General features: G+C 48.4%; 1 protein-coding gene across 1 annotated transcript in view; it reads right to left on the bottom strand.

Moving 5' to 3' along the window:
- Nucleotides 1-11,302, bottom strand: part of NAMPT (nicotinamide phosphoribosyltransferase) — a 293,185-nt gene extending 281,883 nt beyond the window's left edge. Inside the window, exon 1 of the mRNA XM_085654138.1 lies at nucleotides 11,148-11,302. Within this exon, the coding sequence (XP_085510264.1) occupies nucleotides 11,148-11,201 (54 nt within the window). The 5' untranslated portion in view covers nucleotides 11,202-11,302. The remainder of the gene's footprint in view (nucleotides 1-11,147) is intronic.
- Between the last annotated feature and the right edge of the window lie 8,858 nt (nucleotides 11,303-20,160).

The following is a 20,160-nucleotide window of genomic DNA, read 5'->3' as shown; positions in this document are numbered from 1 at the left end:
ATTTAAACTTGAAAGGAACAGTTCATTCAGCCCAGCCATGGTGTGGATACGATGGACAGACCAGGGAACAGAATTGAGGAAGATATGTTGGTAATACGACACACCATCTACTGGTACAAGACAAACCTTGATGAATTTTGGAACGATGGTGGGACCCCACACCAGGTGGAATACAACACTGAGATATTGACCAACCCTGATGAAGTCCAAATGGGATGAAAAGCATTGGCTTGGATATATGAACTGTTCCTGTCAAGTTTACAAGTGTTAAAGACTGTTTCTGTCAAAATGACATATGTTGAATAAAAGTGGATTCCAAGCAGCTCGCAAGACTCCTGAATGACTACATCATGACTTTTTGACCTATTATTGAAGAAATAGATAATCATCTGTGAACTATGGAACAGATTATCATTTACAAATTTGACGCTCCTTTTTATTTGTTGGTTTGACCTTGCGTTGTGGTGGCTTCTTGACAGTGGGGCCACAAAAGTTGAGCCTTGGAGGAAATTGAATTGATCACACACCAGTGCACATTTTATAGCCCACATTGCCAGTGTGCAGTTTTGTAGTACTTCTTCAGCTATAATTCATTAATTTCACCCCTTAATAGCTGGAGAAGAGGTATGGCTAGACACCTTATAATGAAAAGGGTGTGTCACTTTTCCATTACGGAGACCAGGCTAAACATTGCAACCTTTTGTTCCAATAAAATCATTATTTTATTAGAAAATCAGGTTAAAATCATCAACCTCAGTTTTTCAAAAATATCAAGTTTCTTCAATGGTTTCAAAAATCTGCCAATGAAGAAATATCCCCTTGCCATTACTTAATGGGTCCTTCCCCTACAAACCTGAGTGGGTTTTGTTCCAGGATTTTTGTATCTGAATTATCCAATTTGACAGGGTTCAGTTCAATCCACACTTGCATCAGTACTTACATCAGCTCTACTATCTCCCACTAACCCTCTATTTTTACCATGTTTTAAGTTAACCTTTTACTCGTGTGAATCTTTCACAGTGCTGCACATGTGATGAATGCCTCTGCTAATTTGTATCCTCAGATCTACAGCTCACCTTTTTCTCCAAAATGCTATTACAGTACAATTCCCTTGCAATGTATTTGTACCTATTACATACACATATAAAAAAGAGAGGGAGGCAGGTCAGTGGAGACAAGGCTTCACTGCGACCAAACTCTGAAAAAGCAATGGTCTAATTTAAGGTAGATGTTCTTTAAATACAAAATATTGAGAAATGAAGGAAAATCGGGTAACGGGAAGGAAGTAAGTCACAGACAAGATTACATTTCCCTGTGGATTTCCAAGAAATAACTTTATATGAGGCTTCAAGCTATTAGGCAAAAAGTTTTGTTGGATGCCTACAGGTCTTCTGTTGGCTTAGTCTGTTTTCCAGAGTGCATTGCACTATCTGCAAGTAACACAGGGAAACCATGGAGTACTTTCGAAGTCACCCTGAATTGTTCTTATGAAGCTCCCACATGCAACTGTAGCTGCAAGGTCATATACATGAAAGAGCCAGACTCCATTACTGCAAACTATATTCATTGACTAATGAATCTAGTGAGAGCACGTAATTGAAGGTCCACTTCCTCAAAACACGAGTTAACGGACCTTTGTAGCTAGAATTATAAATGTGTAAACAACTGAAAAAGGTGCACACTTTACTGAAAAAAGTGTGCAAAATTCAAGTCAAAGGAGAAACAGCAAGGCATTTCAGGTCACAAAACATGGCACGTGCAGCACACCAACACTGGTATCCCTGAAAAATGGTTAACAAAACATATGTTGTGCTTTCGGACAATATGTGTTGGCAGGGAGTCTGAGCAGGGCAAAGAGAATTCATCCCCTGGTGCAGAATATCCCCCATTACCCACGCAGTCCGTAGAGGTCATCTAAATAGTCCCATTGAAGGGGATCATATCCAAGAGAAAGCAGTATGCCCTCGCTAGGAGGACCATGACCCCCAAACTTTCAAATGCTTCTAGGCACAGCCTCTCCACTTGTATCTCTCTTTCAGCATTACAACAGAAATTCATACCTTCCCTCCAAATAGCCAACAGGGGCAGATTTGCAATGTCTCATTTAGCTACCACATATCCATTACCTGCAAATTGCCTATGGTGCGAAATATCTAGCCATCCATCTATCATCCCAAGAAGTACCACTTTAGGGTCCAGCTCCACCACTACCTAAAGTGTGCATGTAATCTGTGTGTGGACTGAGGCCCAGTAGGCTTGTATCACCAGACAAGACCAATTAACATGGTAGAAGGATCCAATGGGGCCACCACATCATATGCAACTAGGTGAGCTAGAGTGCCCCATCTTCCAGTGCCTTTCTGGTTTATAATATATACAATGCAAATAGGAAAATTGAATGAGTCAGAGATTAGAGGACATTAACAGTGTGTGCAGAGCCTTTTAGAGGGGCAATCTCACAAGGTGGATGTACTGTGACTTGTCCCAACTGACACGCAGACCTGTCACATCTCCATAGACTTTCAGCATTCTAATAAGTTGTGGCAAAGTCATCTGAGGAGGCTGCAGGTAGAGCAGCATATCATCGGCATAGAGCGCCACTCTATGCTCGCAATGCGGAAGCCTTGGATCTGGGCATCTAAGCCAATTTGTCATGGGTTCAATCACCATGGTGAAGAGTAACAGACAAGGGGCATCCCTGCTTCGTGCCATGCCAGCTAGGGAAGAGTATAGAAAGTGTCCCATTGACTCAGACCCTCGCTGTAGAGCGATTATATAATACCTCAATTACAGCAAGGAATTGTTGCCCGAAGTTCATACATCAAAGTATTTGAAACAGGAAGGGCCAATGGCCAGTGTCAAATGCTTTTTTGTAATTAAGGAGGAGGGCAACTGGACCTGACAAGTGGCCAATGTAGGATAGGGTAGTATTAAGTCTATATAGACAATGGCATGTGCTCCTGCTGAGCATGAAGCCATTTTGATCCTCATGGACCAGCGATTGGACTAAGGTAGTTAGCCGTGTGGCCAGCATTTTTGTCAAGATTTTGGATTCTATATTAAGCAAGGAAATAGGCCGGTAGGAGGCACAGAGCATCGGTAGCCTACCCGCCTTAAGGAGGGCGGTAGTAAAGGTGCCGGACTGAAGGTCAAGGAGCAGTGTTCTTGTACAGCCTTCCCCATCAAGAAGCAGGAGCAAGTGGGTGGCTAGGAGGGAAAAGAATCTCTTCGAGAATTCAGCTGGAAAGCAGTTTAGGCCAGGTGTTTTCCTGGATGGAGTAGCAGAGATGGCGGTTAGCACCTCCATTAATGTAAATGGTTTGTCTAGTATAGACCGTTGGGTATGTGACAATGGGTGGATCGTGAGGACTGCAGCCATCAGATGAATGTGTTCTAGCAATGGTGGAGGAGTATAGCTAGAATGTGAGTGACAGTATGTTGCAAACATATCTGTGATTTCAGTGGGCTCAAACTCAAGGCATCCATCCGAAGTCTAAATGGCTGTGGCAACGCGGGCCCCTCTTGTTTCTTCAATAGAGCAATTTGCCAGCATTACTGCCATGTTTATAGAGCCAGTACTGTCAATAGGGAAGCAGCCATGAGGATTGAATTCAGGAGTCTTCACCTCAGTGTCTCATGGAGGCCTTCTATGTGTTGCATGCAAGTCACTGATGGTGTTGCCTTGGTAGACTGTTCAAGTACAAGGATCTGGGACTCTAGGAGTGTAATGTTATGTTAATGTAATTTATAACACATACGAATCACCCTGGGAGGAGTATCTCGGCACGCGCAGATCACAGGCAAAGAGGAAAATGCTAAGCTGAAAACAGCTCTGACTTAAGTAGTTTTCTGAATTAAAAATGATCAGTACACTTTTGAATATGAGGCGGCAGCTCATTCCAGTACAGATGGGCTAGGTAAAAGAGAAGTCAGCTCCCTGAACGGGACTTTCTGGCCTTTTACTTACATAGCACCCTGCCCTTAGGGCTAGCTAGGGTTCACCTTAGGGGCGACTTAAATGAAATGAAAAGGGGAGTTTACGGCTTGGCAAGTAAGTTTTAAATGCCAAGTTGAAGTGGCAGTAAACTGCACACACAGGTACTGCAGTGGCAGGCCTGAGACGAGTTTGAAAGGCTACTTCTGTGGGTGGAACAATCAGTGCTGCATCCCACTAGTAGCATTAAACTTATAGGCCCTGGATACAGGAGTAACACTTTACAAGGGACTTGCAGGTAAATTAAATATACAAATCCGGTATACACCTGTCACATACATGTTTAGGGAAGAATTCCATGCACTTTAGCACTGATCCGCAGTGGTAAAGTGCTCAGTCCTTAGGCCAAACAAAAGGTCAGAAAAGTGTGGAAGACAAAATGTTTGGGGGAATCCTGAAGAAAGGGCTATTTCCAACAGTGGGAGCAGTAAAAATGCCAGAGACTGAAGTTTAGCACATCTCAGGACTGAGTCTTTCTTTATATTGTCAAGGAACCGTTAATGCTCCAGAGTACTGTGTCAAGACCGGGGGCACAACAGGTAAGTGAGATTAGGAAGTGGGACGAGCGACACCTATACTTGTGTGGTCTGTCGCATATGCCTTGCAAAAAGAGAAACAGTGAACAATACAAAACAGAGCAAAGAGGTCAAACGAAAACCTCACATCCCCCAACTGCCGCCTCCCCATACTCCCTTCCCCGGGAGCATCTGTTGCCCATCAAACATTACTAACTATCCCCAGAGTAACCAAGCAATAAAACATGGGGTGCGCCTTAAATGTCAATCACTATGGCCCCAAGTTAACGCCAGAATAAGTTGTTCCGACAAGTCCTGGTCCAGCGTCGTGGACTCTTGGCTTCTTGAGACACCAAGTGGGACACCTCTAATATTCCTGCACCGGTGAACCTCTACCCGCCACGTGTCAATCTGGCCCTACTCCTGGAACGCCATCTCCGCCATGATAAGACACCGAGGTCCATACGTGTAGGCCGCCCTTCGATCCATTCCCACACTCTGTCTGGGTGGTCGAAAAAGTGTTTTCCCTTGAAATAACACCTTTAATTTGGCCGTAAAGAGGAGCATGTATCGCAGGCCCATATCGCAGAGCTTCTACTTAACCGGCTCAAAGAACTTTTTGAAGAGTCAAAAGGGATATTTCCCCTGAAGCTTGCCGAACATACGCCATGTCACGATGGAGGTAGGTAAGGCCCTCGGCCGGGCCCCAAACAGCAGTCTCCGCAAGAGTGCCTTACGTGTGCATTCAATGAGAAAGCAGGGAGATAACTGGTCGGTAAGCAGGAGGCTCCGTAGCCAGGTTTCAAAGAATGCCTCAGGGTTCAGCCCCTCCGGTCCCTCCAGGAAGCCCACATATAGATTATTGTGACGGACGCATCCCTCTGTGTTGATACGCAGCGTCTTGTTGGATTTTGCAATTTGCTGGGCGTGGACAACCCGCTGCAATACCTGCACTATCTTCTATGGTTGAATTACGCCCTTCATTCGTGTCCCTCAGTGACACGGCCTGTCCTTTTTCTGAAGTCCTGACAGAGTAGCAAGACAGCTGCCCCGACTGCAACAATTTTAGTCTCTAGAGCAACCTGGACTCCTGGATGGGAACAGTAGGGATGCACTCTCCACTGGTTGGCCCTGCGCTACAATAAGGATGGTCGAGGGTTCTGGCATTTTCTTATGCGCCATGTCCGGGTGCAGCAAGGATTTGGCATAGTGGTCCAATTTGCTTTGCCTCGTAGCGGGTTTATCCTTAGCCATCGTGAGAGAGCTGCTAAAAACTGGCCCACCAATATCCTCAACTGGGGCAACAGTAGAGGCACCCCTCCACAAAGGTCCGCCTGAGAGCCATCAACTCTGCACTGGGCCTGTCAGACCCTCACTAGGAGGCGACACGAGCAGCCCTAGGTGTACATGGCACTGTTTCAGCGGCAAGGGGGAGGGGGGCACAGTTCAAGCAGCCAGCAACCAGACTGCTGTAGGGCTCGAAAAACCAAGAAATTGTTACTAGACCTGCATGTCTAGCAACTTTAAAAAATGTACGTGACCCAACTGAAATTCACTTGACCTCTGTGAGCAAATGAGACAGGTTAACAAGATGTAAAGGCATTTTTATTGCTCATTCAATTTGTGAGCAATAACGATGCCTTTAAATCTTGCTATCTTGTCACATTTGCTCTGCTTTCATAGACAGGTCAAAAGTCAGTTTGTCTTCCTTCTCGCCAGAAAGAGTAGGACCTAAAAATAGCTTGCCCTAATTAAATCTGGCTCGCAAATGCCAGCGGGCGAGTTGATTTTTCAAGCCCTGAGCTGGGTCCAGCTCCTGCGCAGATATGCAGACCAGGGAGGTCCAGCAGCACCCAGATAACAGCTACATGTGCTCGGAGAGGCAAGGGAGCGAAGTGTACAATTCCTGGGGTCATAATGGCACCGCTACAAATGCTCCTTCCGAGACCATCCTGAGAAATCTGCTGAGGCTCTCTCTATCCAGGAGTAGGCTCAGCTGCTCTTGGTACCACCATCGTCCACTTCATGTGGGGGGCACCACCAAACTTCAGGAGGCCGTGGCAAGTCTCCACGCGGCTGATCCCATGAATTATACAGGCCATGGCGCTGGCCAGGGGTTAACTTGGAGCGCAGCCACTAGCGTCCCAATCCGGCCAGGTAAAGTTTATTTTAAATAGGTACATGGCAGTCTAGTGGCCTAAGGTGGAGAAAACTGAAGAGGACACTGTAATGGTTTGTGCATTATCCTAATAAGTTTTTTTGGGTGAAGTTTTATATAGCGCAAACTAGACCCGGAGGTATCAGAGCGCTTTACGTGAGCACCAGTACCGTTACAGAAGGACATCTTTTTTGTTAGGCGTGGGGAGATTAAGTGATTTGCCCAGATTCACAGACTGTTGAGCGTTCCTGCCGAGACTCGAACACTGTTCCCAAGCTCCGTGGTCGACCGCCCTACCATTAGGCCACATTCTCTCCCCTAAAGTTATGAAGGGTTGAAGTTGAGTGTGTGGAAATATCAAGTATGGCAGAGGAAACTAATGCAGATTCCACTGGGCCAATGAGTTCTTTATTTTGGGATAGCTCTTAAAGAAACAGCCAGAGATACAATCTGTAGTACTACCACACAAACAGTGATAGGATTCTTTGAGGCACTACTCTCTAAGCAGGGTTATCCAGATACACTAGAAGCAATAACATATCCAGACCATCTCACGAGAAATGCAAGTGTGCTTAAAGGCTTGAGAAACTAACCATGTATAAACAAGATTATATCACCCAGCGACTACTGGACAAAAAAAAGGCCCACAAATGTAGAAGAGCCTTCGACTAGCGAATTACGGGGGGGGTTACGTGGAATTGTGCAGGGAGAGCAACTGAGCCTGCCATACAACATTAAGTAATAGACAAGTCACTTTGGTTGTTGTAGGGACAGTATTGTGGCATTGGTGGATTAAAGACAAAAATGGGCAACAGCACTTATTGAGACGTTGATGGTCATGGAAAGTTATTGCAAACGGAGTACGAACTGATAGGTTCAGCTCACTATTCATAGCAGTCAGTATCTGTGGGTGTAAACCAATTTGATTACTGTGGAAGGATGAAAGGCCATGCTGACCTTGCTGTGATCTCAACTTGGGCCAAACCACTGACACAGATGACAGAAGTATGGTTAACTAACTAGGCCGCTTTGCTGCCATTGTGGCTGATGTCATACAAGAAAGCTGACCAGCTTTGCCTTTTCTACCTTGCCTCCTCAGTGGGGAAGAGGAACAACATGGGAAAATGATTGTCAACAAAGGTGTTTACATGTGGAGTAAGCACAGGTGTTGCCGTACGCTGGAAAGTACAGTGCAGCACTAGGTGGATTTGAAACTGCTGTAATGTGCTGATGTGATAGAGAAAAAATGTACCCCTGACAGCAGAGGTGGACGAGCCACACATTAACAACCAGGGCCCCGTCAAGAGTCTCTTGCCTCAAGAGCCCATGAAAGAGCAGAGCCATGAAAATATTTGGCATGCAAATCAGGCAACAAAATGTAAAAATATGACAAAGCCTCTTCAACATTCAGAAAAATATGTTTCAGACACTGAGGTGTTTCACCGTGACACATTAGGTTATATCACTGTACGGAGAGGCATTTATTAAAGGTGATAATTTACAAACATGAAACTAGAAACTTTTCTGCTCTAACAGCAATGCCATTAGTGAACTAAAAGGGCAAGTCAATTGTCTTGTATTATAAACTATTAACACAAACACAAGAGGCTTTATACAGCGAACATCTAGAAGTCATGTATTTGAAGATCATCTCATATGTGATAAAGTGCTAGTACTGGCAAACCTAGTAGGTCTCATCTTTGAGACCTATTGGGTTTGACAATGCCTTTGGAGATGCTGTACAGCATCTGCAAGACATCGTGCAGCAGGCCCCACCAAAAAAGTGTGGGGACGCAACAATAGGCATCATCGTGACATATGCATGCATCTTTATGCATGACGCACCTTCAAAATTAGACCTGCGTCATTTTTAACAGTGCAGCGGTCTAGTTTCAAAGACATACTGTGGGCTTTCCAAGAGCGTTCCTCGGCTTAAAGACCGCCCACTGCTTACTATTGGCTTCTTTTACTGTCGCTCTCGCCTGTGTGTTTCTTCCCACCACTATCCTGCAACCTCATCTGTTTGAATTAATTTTTTTAATAGCTATTGTGCTACATTTAAAAAGGTGCACTTTTTATATTTACGACTCCATTACAGATCTGTAAATGGAAAACGAAAACATCTACATCTGTATCATTTTGCAGGTGTATGCGCGAGTGTTGACCACATGTGAACACCTACAAAAACACGTGGATACCTCATCATTGTACCTTTTTTTGCCATACAACATCGTAGTCATTGGGGCTAAAAACATTGGCAAAGTCAATATGCCTCATCAGTGACACCTGTTGGCTTTGCCAATGCTTGCTTCTTTTTATTTACTCAGCTCAGTTGAGTTGGTAAATTAAAAAATAAAACTGAGCAAAAATTATTTTTAAATCGATGAGGCTGGCAGCAATTTGCTGTCTGGTCCTTAAAAAAAAGTCAGTGTGGAAGAGGGCCAGGAACAGATAGGGACGAAAAATCAGATCACGATGGAAAGCAACACAGGAGTGATAGAGAGAAACATGTGAGCAAGAATGCAACGGGGTGGGGGGTAGAGTTTGGCAGGAGTCAGCGCATGAGCCTACTACACAAGTGAGACATCAACACAGTCCAAGATATAGATATATGACAGACGGGATAAACACACGAGATAGAGAGCTGCAAAACACATACACTTGCATGGAGTGCTTAAGCAAAAAGTTTCCTACAAGATACAATTCAGACAAGTCAAACCTTGGTAAAGAGACTTTGCCCCAGGGAAGGAACAAACACAAGATAGACAAAGAAAACTATTGAATAAGAAGGTAACAATGAATAATAAAGCCAACCAAATGTAAGCAATGGGTGGGCTGTAATCGCATATTTTGCTCTTGGTAAGCCCACCATAGGTCTTTTCCAACCACACTGCTTGCATTGTCTGGTACACCTGAATCTAAAAAGTAGGCCTGGTGACATAAAATATTTCCCTAGGATCACGCAATCTGGTCAAACTGGGAAGTAAGGAGGCAGAAGCCATGTGAACGTGAGGCTTGTTTTGGATTCAAAGGTCCAAGAGGTCCTCGAGGTGATCTGCATCTGATTTTAAAATACAAGTGATGCGAGGGGAGCACAAGGTTTGCAGTGCGGCGCTGAAAGAAGCTAATTACAAGAAGATTTCAGTGTGGAGTATGGTTGTGGACAGGAGTACAAGCTATGTGTGGTTGTCCTATCAGGTTTTCCTTACAAGTAGGATAATGGACTAAAAGGTATGGGCTGCGTGGAATGTGGAGGTATGTCTGTAAAATGGGTCGGCGTAAGGGTGCTGTGGAATATTGTAGGTGAAGCAAACGAAGTATGAGTTGGTGTCTTCAATTCGCTGAACCGGACACTAGTTTTAAAGTTAATCCTTTAAGTGAAACAAACAGGGTGTGTACTGAAAAAAATAAAAACGTGGGACCGAAAATTCGACGCAAATCGTGGATAGACTGCCTGCTCCGTCTAAAAGGGCGTTCCGTGCTCCTGGTCAGTCAGCGGGGTCTGCTGACTCCTTCAATGGGACGGGACTAGTTGCTTAAGTTTCATTTCTACTCAGGACTCGCTGCTTTCGTTTTCCACTAACACACCCTTGGCTCAGAAAAAGCTATTCTGGGAACAGAAGTCGTTCTCTGTGCGTCTAGTGGGAAGTACCGTGAAGGAAACCCCCCACATCCCGTATGCAGACAGGGTTGAAGGGTCCCTATAATTTAGCACCTGTCAAACTCCCCCGACGACTTTGGGGTGGGAGGTGGAGAGCGCGGGGTACTGTTTGCTAGAGCAGAATGGGGTTTGAGATGGAGGAAAGGTTCGGGGTTCCTGGAGCAGATCCGTGTGGGCTGGAGAAAGGACAGCGAACATGTAGCTGCCCCTGAAAAAGGCAGGTGTGAACACTCTGTCCTGCTGAGATACGAGGGTGAAGGACGGAGGGTAGGTCGTGTTGTGACACGGGGGGTGTGGGGGGGGGGGGGGGGCACTCTACTTCTTTTCCTATTGGATGTTCCCGATTCTCATCACTTCTCTCTTGCTGCAGCAAGTACCCCAGCATGATGAAAGGGAACTACTTCCCTTTTTGGCCCAGAGTACTACAGGGTCGCAACCGAGCGCCCTGGAGCATGGTCTTTGCCTGCTGGGCGTTCGGGGTGCCCCTCTGTTGGGTAGTACTGGCAACGGTGGAACCTGTCAGGTGCACTCATGGGAGTGTATATGCCCTACCACACCTTTGAATAGATCGATACCTGGGTGCTGCTTACTGGGACTTGAAGAGGCGGGATTTCTTTAATACCATGGCTGTGTCTGCCATGCAGCCGGCGCCCCATGTTCTGCAGGAGCTGCACTCAGCGGACCGGCTATTGATTTCTGCTCCCGTGATGATGCTCTGGCCGCAGGTTACATCCCTCTGCGCATCCCCCCCAAGGTCGGCGGATTCCCTGCCAGGAACCCACCTGCCCACTCCAGCCCACCGTGAGAGAGGGGTCTCACCTTGTATGAGTCGGTAGCCAGCAAGATATTAAACTCGCCCTCTCTGCCTGCCATCTTGAACTGCGCAGCGCGGAACCGTCAATGTGTGCCTGTCCCGGAGACCAGCGTGAACAGCACAGTGACCCCCCCAAGCCCCCGCCCCCAAGACCAAGTCCGGTCCGCAGAGCAAGCACAACCCTGCAGGCGGAGCTGGACTGAAACAGGCCACGCCTACAAAACAAGGTTGGTGCACCAACGGGCTAACAAGGAAAATAGAAAGCCGCAAGGCCAAGTGTGGAAATATTCTGTATGAAGTAAAGCCAGGTGTCGTAAAGACATGTAACTGCACATAAACTTTATACTAAAATTCAGAAAATATACTATTCTCTTGCCAGGCAAGCGTCGTACAGCATATTACATTATTTTAGTATAAGTATAATGTGCGAGATTTTCAAGACTTATGAATTCGTAGCTCACAGAATATATATTTACGGTCCAAAAACATAGTTTTAATTGACAGACCCCTAAAATATGTTGGTACAATTGTGAATTGAATGTAATATAGGTGACCTCAATGGCCGCCCGACTTTTCTACACACATGCTATCATCTAACGCCCCGCCCACGGCCACCGCCTCCCGCGCTACTGGTAGGCGCCTACAAAGGAGGAGAATAGCGTACCTGACGTCAGAGGCGGTGTCGAAGGGTACCTCCAATTTAGTGTGAGTAAGGGAGGTGGGGCTTGTGGATGACGTTAGCTGACAAGCTGTCCTCGGCGGGTTGTGAAGGGCGGCAGTCTTAACTGCCGACTGTCCACCTATCTTTCGGTTTCGATTCTCTTCGAGGAGGGCGGGCATGCTTTTTGTTGGAATGAGCCCAATGTCTGGAAGCGCCACACCCGGCCCACATCAACTCGTGTGCGTGCTGAGCCCGGACTTTCGTTTCTCTTCCTTTAGTTCCTTCTTAACTGCTTGTGTTCTATACTGGGGCATATAAAACAAAGCAGGGCCGCACGTCAGGACTTTAGGCCTCGCGCGTAGTCCACATGTGGTGGAGGAACAACTCGCATCAGGAAACACCAGACCACTAGTGTATAGCTGAGTATATCGTTCTAAAGTTCCAGGTTAATAGTTGAGATGGGCGTGCCTACAAATTAGAGGGGGAACAGAGCCTGCTTCCACGTAAATCATGAAACATACCTCTCCTAAATAATTATAAGGTCTCTGCGGTTCAGAAAATCATGAAACTTACCTCTTATAAATAATTATAAGGTCTCTGCGGTACTGAAAAGTGTATTACTTTAACATGTGGAAGCTTTGTCATTAATACGTTACATAATACAACTCTACGGAAAGACACTTATTACAGGAGATTTATTTTTCCCACAACACATTTTATTGGGGTTTATGTCAAATTTGGACCAGTGTGGCCCGCATAAGCTTACAAGACATTATTATAGAAAATCCGTTGAACAATAAAACACATGAACCTGCACGTCAAGGACCAGGAGGAGGGTCTCAGATGTGTGGGCTTTGGATATAACTGCCTGTGTGTTTCTCCTGGCTGGGTAATTTTCACGGTAAGTAGAGGCAGACGCACCAAGTGTAAACAAGCCCCCTCCTACTGCTATGGCCCCCAAAACAAAAAAATTCCATATTTTACTATACTAATTCACCACTAATCCTTTATGGGTTCCAGAGTAGTGTGCTATTCGCCAAAAAAGAGCTTCAACACCTCATCAGTGGTAGCAAGCTCTATATAAATGCAAACCTTTTTCCCTCTTATATCCCTCTGCTATCCTTCTCAATCCAAATAACTGACTAACATATCCACCACTCAAATTACATTTTCATATTTCACTATACTAATTCACCACTAATTCTTTATGGGTTCCGGAGTAGCATGCTACTCGCCGAAAAAAAAGCTTCAACACCCTATCAGGGGTAGCAAGCGCTATATAAATGCAAACATTGTTTCCTCTTCTATCCGTCTGCTATCCTTCTCAATCCAAATAACTGACTAACATATGTACCAGAAGAAACAACAGAAGAGTGTGAAGATAATATATACAGGACTAGTGATTCCTAAAACAAAACTATTGTGACACTGCGAATCAATCTGAAGTTCCTCGTGAACCCTCACTCACCAACATAGTTGGTGACATGCTTCATCATGGGGTTCTCCTGGGGGTACCTTGTGTACCTCCAGTGTGCTTCGACGCTATGTTAAGGCGGAGCAACAAGATCAGACTAAAAAGATAGTGATTATCAGTGAAAAAAAGGGGGAAAATTTTAAAATGTCAAGATTCATCCACCAATATATTTAATTAAGATGAAGCTTGGACGTTAAAAACAGTGAAGGATGTATAATCCTGACAAGGAACTTCAGATTGATTCGCAGTGTCACAATAGTTTTGTTTTAGGAATCACTAGTCCTGTATATATTATCTTCACACTCTTCTGTTGTTTCTTCTGATTATTATAGGGGGACTAAGAGTGTGGCTTAACCCTCTCGCTCTTGTTGTTCGAATTTATTTATTTATTTATTATTATTTTTTTAACATATGTACCATTCAAATTACTTTCTTATTTCACTATAGTAACTCCCCACTAATCCTTTATGGGTTCCGGAATAGCGTGCCGCTCGCCGAAAAAGCGCTTCAACACCCCATCAGAAGTAGCAAGTGTTATAAATGCAAACCTTTTCCCTCTTCTATCCCTCCACTATCCTTCTGAATCCAAATAACTGACTAACATATCCACCACTCAAATTACTTTCATATTTCACTATACTAATTCATCACTAATCCTTTATGGGTTCCGGAGTAGCGTGCTACTCGCCGAAAAAGCGCTTCGACCACCTCATGAGGGGTAGTGAGCGCTATATAAATGCAGTTACAATACAATACAATATCTGACCAAAATTGATCTTTTTTTAAATATGAACTTAGAACCATGAACTACAAGAAAAGTCAGTTGTCATGTGCAACCTGTGTGTGGCCTTGATTCTTATAGATAGACCAAAGTTATAGGGCCAGATGTACGACCATTGATGTTTGCGACTTGCAAATTGCGACAAATTGTGAGTCGCAATTTGCGAGTCGCAAAAGTCAATGTACAACAGTGTCTGAGACACTTTGCGATTCACAATGGTGTTGCAAATTGCATGCCACATGAATATTAATGAGGCTGTCGCAATTTGAGACCCTATTGGGAATGACTGGCACTCCCAGGGATGGTGGCCTGTTCGGGTCAGCAGATCTCCATGTCTGGGACTGCTTTTAAATAAAGCAGTTATGTTTTTTTAAATGCAGCCCATTTCCCTAAAGAAAAACGGGATGCATCTAAAAAAGAAAAATGTAACTTTTCATTTTGTAAGGGCAAGCAGTAGTAGTCCCTGGGACCACTGCCTGCCATTAAAATTTTTTGCACATGTATTCCCAAAGGGGAAGGGGGCCCGTTCGGACCTCTTACCGTTTTTGAGAGTGCTTTACCACCCTCTGAGAAGTGTGTTGAACTGCAAGTGTTTTGCGACCGCAATAGCAGTCGCAAAACATTCTTACATAGCTTTTGGGGTCAGTATGAGGAAGGGAATGCCCCTTACTAATAGCGGGTCGCTTAACCCTATTTTGCTACTCGCAAATTATTTGGGACTCGCAAAATAGGGTTGGAACATGGGCCACACTTTTGCGGAGGCCTAAAACCCCTTTGCGAAAAACAGAGGTACATCTGGCCCATAGCCTATTAAATTAAACACATTTTTGTCCAGCTTGAATAATAAGTATTTGAAGGTGCTTTCGTAGGTAGTAATGAAGAAAAGCAGGATCGAACAAAATGTTTCCCCAAGAACACACAATTTGGTTAAGTGGGGAAGCAAGCAGTAACTTGTTTTCTGGGATCTCCTCATACAAATCAGCTACTAAATGGGTACACATTTGTCTCTCCTGTTTACCGCAAATTTTAATGCAATGCTTTGCTTTTAACTCAGCGTATGAAAGTAGGACGAGGGTGGGAAGGAAAAAGTCAAATGAAAGCTCGACAATTTTGAGCTCGAGGTTCCATGAGGACTTCGAGCTGAGCATTTGAATCAAGCCTGTCTCTAATTTCAAGTGGCTCGCCCACCTCTTGTTAGCAGAGGAGCCAAAGTGAAGATGTGAGCATGGACACAGAAGGTGCAAGTTGTTACATAACTAAATATCTCAGCTTCAAATCAACTAGGCCTTGTAAAGAACTGCACAACCACAAGGCCAAGTTTAAAACAAGTTGAAGCTTATTCCAAGAATGGGAGTACAAGACTAACACAGCTCTTTCTGTGAACGTCCAGGATCAAATGCAACAAAAAGCAGTTAGTCTGAATACCAGCGAGACGCCAGAATCTGAAGATAGGATCTCCATCAACAGCTAAGTACAGGAGGGGAGGAGCCTAGCGCGCAACCAAGATGGCCGCGTAGGTGCGAGGCTCCCGAGGACCTCCGCGACCTCCTGAATTAATCCTGGCGATATCCTGTCCTTGTTGAGGGGACTGTGTCGGGGAACCCGAGCTGAGGCGCCGCCCGTTTTTTGGGCTCGAATCGGACCCCGAACACCGGTGGGAGCATCGATCGACGGTTGCGGCCTTCTCCTCGCCGGCCCCCCGGATTGGAGTAGTGGGGCGATCCGGGGACAAAGTGAATAACAGCGGCGAGCGGGGCTGGGCGGCTCGCGTACCCCGCACTTTCACTTTCGCTTTTGCGCCCTCCTTGCTTCAAGCGGGGTCGGGCTGCGGAGCGGGGTGCGGTGGTGTGGCCTTGTCCAGGTGCCCGGCTGACCCGCCGGCAGTGGGTTGACCCGCGGCCCGGTGGTCGCCCCCGCCCCCCCCCTGACACCCGTGATTTGGTGTGGCGGCCCGTTTGGAGATCTTGGCACGACGGTGGAAGAGCCAGCATGTCCACCAAACAAGATGGCGACCGGGCGAAGATGAAGACAACTCGCCGTGGCACGGCGCACCAGGCCAATAGTATGGATCGCTACACGCTCCAGAAGGGTTCTCCGGAGACATCGCGGACATCCCCGGTGGGCCCGACGGAGGCACCTGCCCATCCGGCAGATCTGACCCTCCGGGACGTCATGGGCGCCATCGCGGAGATGAAGGCCTCAGTGGACCAGCGTTTCGATACCTTGGCGCAAAAAATTGACTCGGTCCTGGTGGATGTGGGCCTTGTGAGGGCAGACTTGTCAAAAACAAACGACCGAGTCGACTCCCTGGCCCACACCACAACGAGCCTCACGACGGACGTGGTGGCCCTCCAGAGGGAGGTGCGCCGGCTTGGCCAGGTGAGCGCCCTGATGGACCGGCGACTAGAGGATTCCGAGGGTCGGGCCCGGAGGAATAATGTCCGTATTATTGGTGTGCCGGAGGGCCGAGAGGCGGAGGCGGCGGATCTCTTCGTGGAAGAATTGATCCTGACCCATCTCCAGCCCCGGGGGCTGAGTAAGCTTTTTGCGGTGGAGCGTGCCCACCGGGTCCCCGGGGGCCGCCCTAAGACCGGTGCCCCGCCGCGGCCTCTTATTGCCCGGATTTTTAATTTTCGGGACAGAGATGCCATCCTCCAGACCTCCAGGCAACAGGGACCGGTCAGGCTGGACAACATGGACGTACACTTCTACCCAGACTTTACTCCGGCGGTCCAGAAGCAGCGACAGAGCTTTCTTGGTGTTAAACGTCGCCTAAGGGACCTAAACCTCAAGTACTCAATGCTCTTTCCGGCTAAGCTGAGGGTGGAGGTGGATGGCCGTACGCACTTCTTCGACCGGCCCGAGGTGGCTGGGGACTGGTTAGACACTTTGCCTGGGGATCGGGGCGGGGGGGGCGCGGCTGGCGAGGAGGGCCCGCCGGATCAGAATTGAGGGGTGACTGTATAGGCCTTGCTCTGGATGTTGTTCCTTTACCATATATTGCTTTCGTATGTTCCCCTCCCATGGAGGTCGGGTGGGGTCTGCTGGGGGCTTCCCTCCTCCTCTGGGGGACTAGTTAGTATTTAGCTATGGGGCGACAGGCACACTGCACTTTGGGGGGGCTGTCTGGGCTCATGCAGGGGTGCAGGGAGGGGGGAGTTCTGTTGGGACCGGGGGGTGGGGGGGGTGTGTTGTTTGTTAGCACCGCAAGGCAAACCCGCAACTGTTTTGTCGTTTTTAAGATGCTCGGTGGGGGACGACCGATTGTTTCGACGTATGATGGGGGGTAGGGATTTGACTGTGTTGTCATGGAATGTTAACGGCCTGGGGGATAGGATTAAGCGTGGTGTGGTCCTGCAGTATTTAAAACGTATTTCACCAGATGTTGTCTTCCTGCAGGAGACGCACCTTATAGGTAACACCTTTCATGCAATGAATCGGCGGGGATATCGTTTAGCGGCCCACTCCGGCTTCACTTCGGGCTCGCGGGGGGTGGGTATTATGGTCAAGAACTCGCTCCCGTTGGAGATTGACGAGGTGCGTCATGATGAGAGGGGACGCTACACTGTTCTGGTGGGACGAATGGAGGGTAGAGTGTTTATCTTTATATCAGTGTACGTCCCGCCTGGGTTACAAGCCACTACATTTGCAGACCTGGGGCGCCTCCTTCTGGACCTTCCGAGTGGCCTGTTGGTGGTTGGAGGGGACTTTAATGCGGTTGCCTCCGGGTCTATGGATCGCCATCCCCCTAGGGACCTCCCCCGGGCACAGGCATGGCTGCCCGGCCTTTTAGACACGCTGGGCCTGGTGGACTGCTGGCGCTTAAAGCATCCTGGATTGCTACAGTACACCTTCCATTCGGGGGCCCATGGTAGCCTCTCGCGGCTTGATTACATCCTTGTCCCGGCGGCCCATGCAGGGAGGGTGGGGGAGGTGCGCCATTTGGCACGGGGTATCTCAGACCACTCCCCATTGTTGTTGCATTTCGATGTCTTCCCGAGGGGGGATGGCAGGGTGGCCCCGATTAATGCATGGTATTTGCGCGACCCCACCATTCGTGCCGACTTGATCAAATCCTTACAGCGCTATTTTGATGAGAATGTGGGGTCGGTTCCGTCTGCCATCTCCCTGTGGGAGGCTTTTAAGGTGGTTCTTAGAGGGGAGGCCCTCTCCGTTATTTCCAATGCCCGGCGGCGCGAGCGGGAGGAGGTGACCCGGGTTGAGGCCGAAATTGCAGAACTGGAGGGTGACCTGGGGAGCGGGGTAACAGACGCCAAGTTGCATGTGTTGCATTTAAAGCAGGCGGCCTATCGGGCCCTCGTCACGGAGGCGGCCAGGGGCCTCAGTAGAGAGCAGCAGGGGCGATTGTATGATGTGGGTGACAAGGCTGGCAAACTGATTGCGTGGTTGGATAAGAGGGAGAGAGCGAGCCGCGTGGTGCCTTTGATTGAGAGCGTGGATGGAGTGTGTGTCACCGAGCCGGAAGCCATTGTCTCCTGCTTCGCGGACTATTTCCGAGAAGTTTACTCCCCGGTTTCTCCCTGCTCGGAGGAAGATTCCCATGCCTTGCTTCGGGACATCGCACTGCCCTCCCTTACGGTGGAGGACAGGGATTCGCTGGATGCCCCGCCCACCTCGGACGAAATTGCCTCGGCTATTCGCTCGGTTGCATCCGGCAAGGCCATGGGCCCCAATGGTATTCCCATTGAGCTATACAAGCTACGCCCGGATGTGTTGGCGCCCCACCTGCGCGCGATGTTCCTTGCGGCCCACTCGCAGGGCTCCCTCCCGCCGGACCAGCGTCTGGCTACAATTGTGGTGATCCATAAGGAGGGGAAGCCCCGTGAACGGGTCACATCCTATAGGCCGATTTCGCTTTTGAACGCGGAGCCCAAAATCCTCGCCAAGGTGTTGGCCAACCGGTTGGTTGGCGTGGTGGGCGATTTGGTCCACCAAGACCAATCGGGCTTTATACCACACCGCAACACGGCGCTTAATCTGCGGCGCTTACATGGGGTGCTCGCGCGTGTTCCATTTGTGCGGGAGCCGGCCATCTTGGCGTCCTTGGACGCCACCATGGCGTTTGATACGCTCGAATGGCCATATATCTGGGCGATGCTGGCGAAGTTTGGGTTCGGCCCGGGTTTCGTCAGCTGGGTCAAATTGCTATATTCGGGCCCATTGGCGCAGGTGGTGGTGAATGGGCGAGTATCGGCCCCATTCGCGCTGGGGCGGGGCACGCGACAGGGTTGTCCCCTGTCGCCTCTCCTGTTCGCCCTGGCCATGGAGCCCCTGGCGGAGTGGCTGCGGTGGCACCCTTCTATCCGTGGTCTCCGCTGGACCCCCGAGCATGAGGACCGCGTGTCCCTCTATGCTGACGATATCCTTTTGTATCTCGCCTCCCCGCGCAAATCACTGATCGTCCTGGTTGATGTTTTGCGCTCCTTCGGTCGCAACTCAGGCCTGGTCATCAACTGGGCGAAATCCTGTGTCTATGTGCTTTCCGGGGAGGCTCCGGTCCTGCCACGGGACTGTCCGATCCAGATTGCCTCCCAGGGTTTCCGGTACCTGGGTATATATATCACTCTTGACCCGGAGGCCCGCTATGAGCGGAACTTGCTGCCCCCCCTCCAGCGTTTGAGGGAGGACGTGGTGCGCTGGCGGCGTTTGCCGCTCTCGCCGCTCGGCCGAGCGGCCTTATTTAAAATGATGTCCCTGCCGCGCTTCCTCTACGCCCTCCAGAATACCATGGACTTGGTCCCGGCACGCTACTTTCGCGAGGTGGAGGGCCTCCAGCGGCGCCTGTTCTGGGACGGGAGGCCGCGTATTGCTCTGGCTAAATTGACGCTCCCGTGGTACGATGGAGGGGTCGCCCTCCCGGACATCAAACGGTATTACTGGGCCTCCCAACTAGCTGCAATTAATCATGGCCTTTACGGGCCTGCCTTGAACCCGGCATTTGAGATGGACAGGATGCTTCTGCCCGGTGGCGATTATAATCGAGCGCTCTTCTCTGGCGCGCCCGACTCCCGTTTGACGGGACCGACGCGTGTCATGGTGCGTGTCTGGCACGCGGCTAATGCAGCTATGGGGTGGAAGGAC

The sequence above is a fragment of the Triturus cristatus genome, chromosome 4_1 (genome assembly GCF_964204655.1).
Source record: "Triturus cristatus chromosome 4_1, aTriCri1.1, whole genome shotgun sequence".
In the NCBI taxonomy this organism is placed as follows: Eukaryota; Metazoa; Chordata; class Amphibia; order Caudata; family Salamandridae; genus Triturus; species Triturus cristatus.
This window is presented reverse-complemented; position numbering and strand designations above follow the sequence as displayed.